At 25.9% G+C, this 10752-nt stretch overlaps 1 protein-coding gene across 3 annotated transcripts in view; it reads right to left on the bottom strand.

Moving 5' to 3' along the window:
* Positions 1 to 324: 324 nt before the first annotated feature.
* Positions 325 to 10752, bottom strand: part of LOC145247952 (1-acyl-sn-glycerol-3-phosphate acyltransferase delta-like) — a 160060-nt gene continuing 149632 nt past the window's right edge. For all 3 annotated transcript variants that reach the window (XM_080109598.1, XM_080109597.1, XM_080109599.1), the window contains exon 9: positions 325 to 924. In XM_080109598.1, the coding sequence (XP_079965724.1) occupies positions 848 to 924 (77 nt within the window). In that variant the 3' untranslated portion in view covers positions 325 to 847. The remainder of the gene's footprint in view (positions 925 to 10752) is intronic.

Genomic DNA, 10752 nt, shown 5'->3' with positions numbered 1-10752 from the left:
CAATAGCTTTCAGGATCACATATACGCGCACACAACAAAACAGGAAAATATTTTTTTTCAAATCTTGGCAGTTTTTTTTTTTTGTTTGTTTGTTTGTTTTTTTTAGATCCAATTCCTTTTTCTTTAGCTTATTTTAAAAAAAAAAAAGGAAATCATATTTTTTTTATATATAAATTGGATCTTTTTGTTATTTTTGAAAAATTGTTTTTTTTTTTTCTTGATTTATTATTCTATTTTTTTATATTTTAAATGGGGTTTTCCTTATTTTTTCATTGTTTTTTTTTTATATTTTTTTTTATCCTTTATTTTTTTAATATCGTCCCATTTTGGGGGGGGGGTCCTTCCAATTTTAAAATAGTGTGATTTTTTTTCTGATTTAAATAAAATTATTTTGTTTAATTTGTTTCTTTTTTTTCCATATTTAAAAAAAAATTTCTTCAACAGTTTCTTTAAGTTGTGAGTTTTTAAAAAAATTTTTTCTCTAGATTTTAAATAGTGTTTTTTTCTTTCATATTTAAAAAAAGATCAATACTTTTAATCAGTGGGTTTTTTTACTTTTTTTTTCATCTTTCTGTAATTTTTTGTCCATATTATAAAAATCGTGGTTTTTCCTTAATAAAAAACTTTCTTCAATATTTTTAACTGTATTTTTTTCCTTATTTCTTATAATGGTTTTCATATTTTTTTTTCATACATTTTGAAAATCATGTTTCCTCATTAAAAAAAAAATCTTCAAAATTCATTATTCTTTTGTTTAAATAGTTTTCCTTCCAATATTAACAGTTTTCTTCCTATTCTCAATTTGATTCATTTATTCTCCTGCTTCCATGACATCAGAATTTCTTCCTTATTTCATCTTGCCGTAAGAAGAACCTTTCTTGATATCACTTAGTCCCATGGACCATCGTGCTGCAATATAAGACACTGTAAAAAAAAAAAAAATGAAATGTACATGAAATGAAAAATAAAATTAAATCTACATGAAATGATGAATAAAAAAAATTAAATGTATATGAAATGACAAATAAAAAAATTAAATGTATATGAAATGACAAATAAAAAAATTAAATGGATATGAAATGACAAATAAAAAAATTAAATGGATATGAAATGACAAATAAAAAAATTAAATGGATATGAAATGACAAATAAAAAAATTAAATGTATATGAAATGACAAATAATAAAATTAAATGTATATGAAATTACAAATAAAAAAATTAAATGTATATGAAATGACAAATAAAAAAATTAAATGGATATGAAATGACAAATAAAAAAATTAAATGTATATGAAATGACAAATAAAAAAATTAAATGTATATGAAATTACAAATAAAAAAATTAAATGTATATGAAATGACAAATAAAAAAATTAAATGTATATGAAATGACAAATAAAAAAATTAAATGTATATGAAATGACAAATAATAAAATTAGATGTATATGAAATGACAAATAAAAAAATTAAATGGATATGAAATGACAAATAAAAAAATTAAATGGATATGAAATGACAAATAAAAAAATTAAATGGATATGAAATGACAAATAAAAAAATTAAATGGATATGAAATGACAAATAATAAAATTAGATGTATATGAAATGACAAATAAAAAAATTAAATGTATATGAAATGACAAATAAAAAAATTAAATGGATATGAAATGACAAATAAAAAAATTAAATCTACATGAAATGATGAATAAAAAAAATTAAATGTATATGAAATGACAAATAATAAAATTAGATGTATATGAAAAGACAAATAAAAAAATTAAATCTACATGAAATGATGAATAAAAAAAATTAAATGTATATGAAATGACAAATAAAAAAATTAAATGGATATGAAATGACGAATAAAAAAATTAAATGGATATGAAATGACAAATAAAAAAATTAAATGTACATGAAATGACAAATAAAAAAATTAAATGGATATGAAATGACAAATAAAAAAATTAAATGGATATGAAATGACAAATAAAAAAATTAAATGTATATGAAATGATGAATAAAAAAAATTAAATGTATATGAAATGACAAATAAAAAAATTAAATGGATATGAAATGACAAATAAAAAAATTAAATGGATATGAAATGACAAATAAAAAAATTAAATGGATATGAAATGACAAATAAAAAAATTAAATGGATATGAAATGACAAATAAAAAAATTAAATGGATATGACATGACAAATAAAAAAATTAAATGGATATGAAATGACAAATAAAATTAAATGGATATGAAATGACAAATAAAAAAATTAAATGGATATGAAATGACAAATAAAAAAATTAAATGTACATGAAATGACAAATAAAAAAATTAAATGGATGTGAAATGACAAATAAAAAAAATTAAATGGATATGAAATGACAAATAAAAAAATTAAATGTATATGAAATGACAAATAAAAAAATTAAATGTATATGAAATGAAAAAAAAAAAAATTAAATGTATATGAAATGACAAATAAAAAAATAAAATGGATATGAAATGACAAATAAAAAAATTAAATGTATATGAAATGACAAATAAAAAAATTAAATGTATATGAAATGAAAAATAAAAAAATTAAATGTATATGAAATGACAAATAAAAAAATTAGATGTATATGAAATGACAAATAAAAAAATTAAATGTACATGAAATGATGAATAAAAAAAATTAAATGTATATGAAATGACAAATAAAAAAATTAAATGTATATGAAATGACAAATAAAAAAATTAAATGTATATGAAATGACAAATAACAAAATTAAATGTATATGAAATGACAAATAAAAAAATTAAATGTATATGAAATGAAAAATAAAAAAATTAAATGTATATGAAATGACAAATAAAAAAATTAAATGGATATGAAATGACAAATAAAAAAATTAAATGGATATGAAATGACAAATAAAAAAATTAAATGGATATGAAATGACAAATAAAAAAATTAAATGGATATGAAATGACAAATAAAAAAATTAAATGGATATGAAATGACAAATAAAAAAATTAAATGTATATGAAATGACAAATAAAAAAATTAAATGTATATGAAATGAAAAATAAAAAAATTAAATGTATATGAAATGACAAATAAAAAAATTAAATGTATATGAAATGACAAATAAAAAAATTAAATGGATATGAAATGACAAATAAAAAAATTAAATGTATATGAAATGACAAATAAAAAAATTAAATGGATATGAAATGACAAATAAAAAAATTAAATGGATATGAAATGACAAATAAAAAAATTAAATGGATATGAAATGACAAATAAAAAAATTAAATGGATATGAAATGACAAATAAAAAAATTAAATGGATATGAAATGACAAATAAAAAAATTAAATGGATATGAAATGACAAATAAAATTAAATGGATATGAAATGACAAATAAAAAAATTAAATGGATATGAAATGACAAATAATAAAATTAGATGTATATGAAAAGACAAATAAAAAAAGTAAATGGATATGAAATGACAAATAAAAAAATTAAATGGATATGAAATGACAAATAAAAAAATTAAATGGATATGAAATGACAAATAAAAAAATTAAATGGATATGAAATGACAAATAAAAAAATTAAATGGATATGAAATGACAAATAAAAAAATTAAATGGATATGAAATGACAAATAATAAAATTAGATGTATATGAAAAGACAAATAAAAAAATTAAATGGATATGAAATGACAAATAAAAAAATTAAATGGATATGAAATGACAAATAAAAAAATTAAATGGATATGAAATGACAAATAAAAAAATTAAATGGATATGAAATGACAAATAAAAAAATTAAATGTATATGAAATGACAAATAAAAAAATTAAATGGATATGAAATGACAAATAAAAAAATTAAATGGATATGAAAAGACAAATAAAAAAATTAAATGTATATGAAATGACAAATAAAAAAATTAAATGTATATGAAATGACAAATAAAAAAATTAAATGTATATGAAATGACAAATAAAAAAATTAAATGGATATGAAATGAAAAATAAAAAAATTAAATGTACATGAAATGACAAATAAAAAAATTAAATGGATATGAAATGACAAATAAAAAAATTAAATGTACATGAAATGACAAATAAAAAAATTAAATGGATATGAAATGACAAATAAAAAAATTAAATGTACATGAAATGAAAAATAAAAAAATTAAATGGATATGAAATGACAAATAAAAAAATTAAATGGATATGAAATGACAAATAAAAAAATTAAATGGATATGAAATGACAAATAAAAAAATTAAATGGATATGAAATGACAAATAAAAAAATTAAATGTATATGAAATGACAAATAAAAAAATTAAATGTATATGAAATGACAAATAAAAAAATCAAATGTATATGAAATGACAAATAAAAAAATTAAATGTATATGAAATGACAAATAAAAAAATTAAATGGATATGAAATGACAAATAAAAAAATTAAATGGATATGAAATGACAAATAAAAAAATTAAATGGATATGAAATGACAAATAAAAAAGATAAATGTACATGAAATGACAAATAAAAAAATTAAATGGATATGAAATGACAAATAAAAAAATTAAATGTACATGAAATGAAAAATAAAAAAATTAAATTGATATGAAATGACAAATAAAAAAATTAAATGGATATGAAATGACAAATAAAAAAATTAAATGGATATGAAATGACAAATAAAAAAATTAAATGGATATGAAATGACAAATAAAAAAATTAAATGGATATGAAATGACAAATAAAAAAATTAAATGGATATGAAATGACAAATAAAAAAATTAAATGTATATGAAATGACAAATAAAAAAATTAAATGGATATGAAATGACAAATAAAAAAATTAAATGGATATGAAATGATAAATAAAAAAATTAAATGGATATGAAATGACAAATAAAAAAATTAAATGTATATGAAATGACAAATAATAAAATTAAATGGATATGAAATGACAAATAATAAAATTAAATGGATATGAAATGACAAATAAAAAAATTAAATGTATATGAAATGACAAATAAAATTAAATGGATATGAAATGACAAATAAAATTAAAATGATATGAAATGAAAAATAAAAAATTAAATGTATATGAAATGAAAAATAAAAAAATTAACTGCACATGAAAAAACAAATATCACTTGACAAATAAAAAAATAAACATGCCTGAAATGCTGAATAAAGTTAAAAAAAAAAAAAAAAACAGAAAATCTCAAAATATTAATGAATAAAATGTTGGTTTTGATTTGTTTTTTTTATAAATTTTTTTTTTTTTTTTTTTTGATTGTTCAGATTACTGTTTTCATCCGGATCATTATTTTTATTCTCTTAACGTTTTGGCTGATGTAACTTCTTACCTTATTCGGGTATAACTTTTACAATTTAGGTGCACCTCCCATCAAAATAACAATAGAGTTGACAGAAACTAGCAATGTCTTCTGTGAGAGAGAGGGGCTCTAGGGTCGAGAACAGAATATCCCCCACTAGATTTTAAAAACAATTTTACACTCTGTCAGGGCAGGATGAAGTACTGTGAATGCCACCTCCCCAGATGTGGGAATAGTATTTTATTGTGGCTTGATTCTTGAAATCGGATAACTTTGAAAATTTTGGTCATTATTCACCCACACACACATATATACATCCTAGGCACTGCCGGAAATCAGATTCCAATTGTTGACCAGGATGATGTAAGCCGAGAGAAACAAAGTCCATTAAAAAAGAAACCAACCCACATTTTGACCTTTTACGTTAATGCCCAAATAAAGATACAATGTAATTTGGTCATTATAAACGTGTGCAAAACAAAGAAAACAGACAGTAAGAGCCAAACAAGCATAGGCATGTGTGCCACATTTCATCGCTACCAACCCTCATCCTTTCACACATTCTCACTCTTTCTCTCTCCTTGGTATCATTTGTCACAAGCTACAGATTGACTTGTTTGCCTAATAAAGACATATTTTTATAAGCTGGAGTCAGTCGGTTGTTATTACAAATATACATCCGTAAGCATTTTGAAAACCTGCCGCTGAGAATTAAACATATATAAGTTGGCTCACAATATAACAACGGTACTTCATGTGGATTTTATACAGATATAAGATTATGCCAAGAGTAAGATATTTTCTGGTGCAGTAGAAAAATCAAACTATTTTTTCCCAGCGATCTTTCCAATGCATTTGATTTAATTTTTCCGTTTTGGGTCTGAAGTGAACTTCAGTCAAAAACAACTTATTCTACTTAAAATATTATTTGTTACCTATTTGCCTTAAAAATTAATATCTAATAAAAGCTACCAGCCTTTTAAAATGCTGTAAATATTGGATATGAGGAAAGCATCCATTTTTGTTTAGTCAGTAACGTAAACCAAAATGTCTACTTTTCTCAGATCCAATATTTACGGAACGGAAAGACTTATAACTTCTATTAAACTAACAAGATCCGTCTGCCAGCATTGCCTGGGAAGATATAAAGAATGATAGCTAAAAGTACAGTAGAAGTATATAATAATGACTGAGTAAGATCTCCTACCACTTCCTGTAAGTACGAATTGTTTGGGAGAGTAAGTTTGCTCAGAAATATTGTAAAAATTTATGAATTTGATTGAAAGCATCTCATAATTTCTGGGTAATGTGACCATATTGGAATTATATATGCCACCTTTAATTATATTCCCATAATGTCTTTTTGGAGAGGGGAAAAAAATCAAGTATATTAATATATATTATATAGCCGTCTTTTGTGCTTGTGCAAAATATCCTTTATTACGTCTATATAACTTTGAGCTGGCTTTCGTCAAATGTGCGTAATATGTACACTCACTGATATGTTTAAATGGCAAATGCTAGTAAAATATAAACAGAACCTTTATTTACAAATTCAGCTTTCATGGATAAGTGTTATACATTTTTAAAGGTTGATAGAGACTCTTGGGTGTGGGGGGGAAAGTATTCATGGTGGCTTAACGCAAATGTCACTCTTTAGCAGAGTCTCATGCAGTCTGTCTTCTGCCTTTGTTTTCTCAGTCTTTATATTGACCTCGTACTTCAAACAAACATTCTTGGTCAATTCTGTTGTTTTGTTTGCATTGTGTTTTCACAGTTTTCAATTATCTGGAATGTAGACATTTCTTTGTTTGTTTTTCCGTTGGGATTTTGGACAATCACCATTGTTTACATCTGAGGTCATCCGAATCAGAATCAAGAATTGCGGGTTTTAAATATTGGGACATTCCGTTAAATGGTCGTTGGGGAATGCCGGTTATTACAATTGAATTTAATATTGCGTGCGTGCAATCCATCTGAAGTCTTTTTTCTTGAGATTGTCCAAGCCAATATCCAGTATATAGAGGTATTATTATTCGTATTTTTTTTTTAGGAAAATAGGTCACATATGAGTAGCTAAAACAAAATAGATTGTTTCCGAATAATTTTCATATGGTATTTTATTATATTACAATTGAATTTAATATTGCATGCGTGAAATCCATCTGAAGTCTTTTTTCTCGACATTGTCCGAGCCAATATTCATATATATAGAATTATTATTATTTTTTTTTTTTTTTTTGTTAGGAAAATAGGTCACATGTGAGTAGCTAAAACAAAATAGATTGTTTCCGAATAATTTTCATATGGTATTTTATTTTAAATATTTATATTCCTACTAGCGGGGATGCCTGGGTGTTTGGAGGTGTGTGTTGAGTACAAAAAAAAAAAAGAAAAAAAAAGAGTGGTAGTAGGCAGGCAGGCTTGAACCTATGACGTAAAAGCGGAAAAGAAAGTGAAAGAAAATCTGACGTCTTACCGCTACCCCATGACGCGACCAGAAGTGTAAAGCATTCAAATTTAACAAAGTCAATCAAAAACAAAAGATGACTTGCAGAAATGGCGTTGCTTTTAAACCTCCCACGAAGTTCGTTTTTAATGTGGGGAGAAAAGCAGCTCCCCCAAAAAAGAGGGCACTCTGGCAATATCCCAAAAAATAGTAATTGTCTCTGTATGAAGGGTTTCCCTTACATTAACCAAGGACGAATTACAAAAATACTACCTGGCCAGAAAATCCCTTTAAAATATTGCAAAGAAGCTATAATGTACGGAATATTTATTAATTCATGTCTAAATAACTATTGTTAAAATTTAACAAATATTTGAGGAATCTGAATTTTCGCAAAGGAATTCTATCCCCTCTTTTTATACCCACATTACCACATTTTGTGCTTAAGAGCTGTATTCCAAAATGCATAATGGTCGGTTAATTAGTTTAGGAGTGAATCTTAAACACACACACATATATATCTTATTATAAATTTTCCTACTGTGTGTGTGTGTGTGTGTGTGTGTGTATGTGTGTGTGTGTGTGTGTGTGTGTGTGTGTGTGTGTGTGCGTGTGTGTGACGCAGTTTATCTAAGCCTACAGGTAACCCACCCCAGGCAAGTTGGGTACCGAAATGAAGCTTATGACCCAGCAAATGTTTGGTGTATTAACATGAAAAAAAAAAATTTTTTTAAATAACGATTTACTAAACAACATTTTATTTACTGGATATTTTTTCGGTATTCACCGGAAGTTATTATCTCTCTTAGTAAGTTCGATTTACTGTGTGTGTGTGTGTGTGTGTGACACGGTTTATCTCAGCCTACAGGCAACCCACCCAGGCAAGTTGGGTACCGAAATGAAGCTTATGACCCAGCAAATGTTTGGTGTATTAACATGAAAAAAAAAAATTTTTTAAAATAACGATTTACTAAACAACATTTTATTTACTGGATATTTTTTCGGTATTCACCGGAAGTTATTATCTCTCTTAGTAAGTTCGATTTACTCTGTGTGTGTGTGTGTGTGTGTGTGACACGGTTTATCTCAGCCTACAGGCAACCCACCCAGGCAAGTTGGGTACCGAAATGAAGCTTATGACTCAGCAGATGTTTTAGTGATTTTTATATCCATGTTTGGTGTATGGAAATGATAAAAAAAAAAAAAAAAAATAACGATTTACTAAACGTTTTATTTACTGGATATTTTTCCGGTATTCACCGGAAGTTATTTCTCTCTTAGTAAGTTCGATTTACTGTGTGTGTGTGTGTGTGTTTATAATGCGGTTTATCTCAACCTACAGGCAACCCACCCAGGCAAGTTAGGTACCGAAATGAAGCTTATGACCCAACGGATGTTTTAATGATATTTATATTCATGTTTGGTGTACGGAAATGCAAAAAAAAAAAAAAAAAAAAAAATGCAAAAAAATAACGATTTACTAAACAACGTTTTATTTACTGGATATTTTTCTGGTACAAGGACCCAAGTTTGGCCAGCTGGACAAACTTGGGTTTTTTTATATATAAATATATAAACACATAGCATACTGTATATAGAGATTAAAAAGCTAAGAACCAGAGGTGCATGCCAGTTTTTGGGGCGGTTAACCAGAAGAATACTCAACTCAAAATCTGCAGCAAACAGTATCCAGTCAGATTCAGTTCCTGATATTAAAGACTTCCTGTTTTGGTCATTACTTTTGTGGTTTACCATGTTATTGTGACACCGGCAATTTTCTACACCCACTGCACTGCACACAGAGTGATAGGAGTGGGAAGTAGCCCATAGTTTTATTTTCGTGCAACTTCACTATAGTTTGTCATCCGACCTAATTGTATATTTTCGTACAAAAGCATTTTAGTGAAAAACATTGTTCTGCAGTTAAGTGTCATGTTGAAATCCATATAAATTCCAGAAATTAAAAAAAATGGTAGAAAAAGTGCTTCAGCTGATTCTCAGAAAAAAAAAAGTCTGCAGTAGATCAAGAAAAAGCAAGATGGCCGACTTGAAAGATAGTGTCATTGGATTCTGTGCAAAGCAACTTAAACGATAGAATGCAGTTATCTCCCCCTGTTTTTCATCTTCTAAAAAGTTAATTGGTCGCCTGACAAAGGAGAGATTGGACCTAGTGATTCACTTCCATTTGTCCATTTTTTTGTTCGCACTTTTCTCAATAACCATGCCTTGGATTCTTTTGAAATTTGGCACTAAAAAGATTAGCCATGCTGAAAGTAAATTTTGCCAGAACGAATTTTCGAACATAACTGTGCTTCTGTGTCTGTGTCTGCTGTTTCACTTCACCTTTTCTGTTCTTGATCAATAGAAGAGAAATCCTTCACGACTGAGCCAATTTTTATTTTTGTTCATATCCAAAGTGCCTCTTTTTGGGGAGCTGAATTTTCCCCACATTAAAAACCAAGAGATGTTGCGAGCCTGTCTCTGCTTTGTCATTATTTTCATGGCAAATCCTCATCTGAGCTCCAATCTATGGTCCCCCCCCCCTCCAGTCGACAAACTTTCATGAGAAACACTCATCTAGCTGAAAACACTATCAATAATTTACCCCACTCTTTATCTGTTACTAATCCTAAGCATAGATTCCATGAACAAAGCTTCTTTCTTAGAACTGCACACCTATGGAACTGTCTTCCATTTGCCTGCTTTCCAGCTGATTACAATATGGTCATCTTCAAGTCCAACGTAAACAAGTTGTTGATGAGCCGTTCCCCTTAAGTAATCCAATTTACCAAATTTACACAACTAACGGTTACTAGGATATTGTCCCATTGACTACTGTACACTTTTTAACCTTTATCCTCGAGTGGTCTCTGGGCCTTGATAAGTGGTGACTCCTTTGTAAAAAAAAAAAAACAAAAAGAAAACAACCTTGTGTCCAAC

This window comes from Euprymna scolopes, chromosome 26, assembly GCF_053919585.1.
Source record: "Euprymna scolopes isolate OS-2025 chromosome 26, ASM5391958v1, whole genome shotgun sequence".
Classification (NCBI taxonomy): Eukaryota; Metazoa; Mollusca; class Cephalopoda; order Sepiida; family Sepiolidae; genus Euprymna; species Euprymna scolopes.
This window is presented reverse-complemented; position numbering and strand designations above follow the sequence as displayed.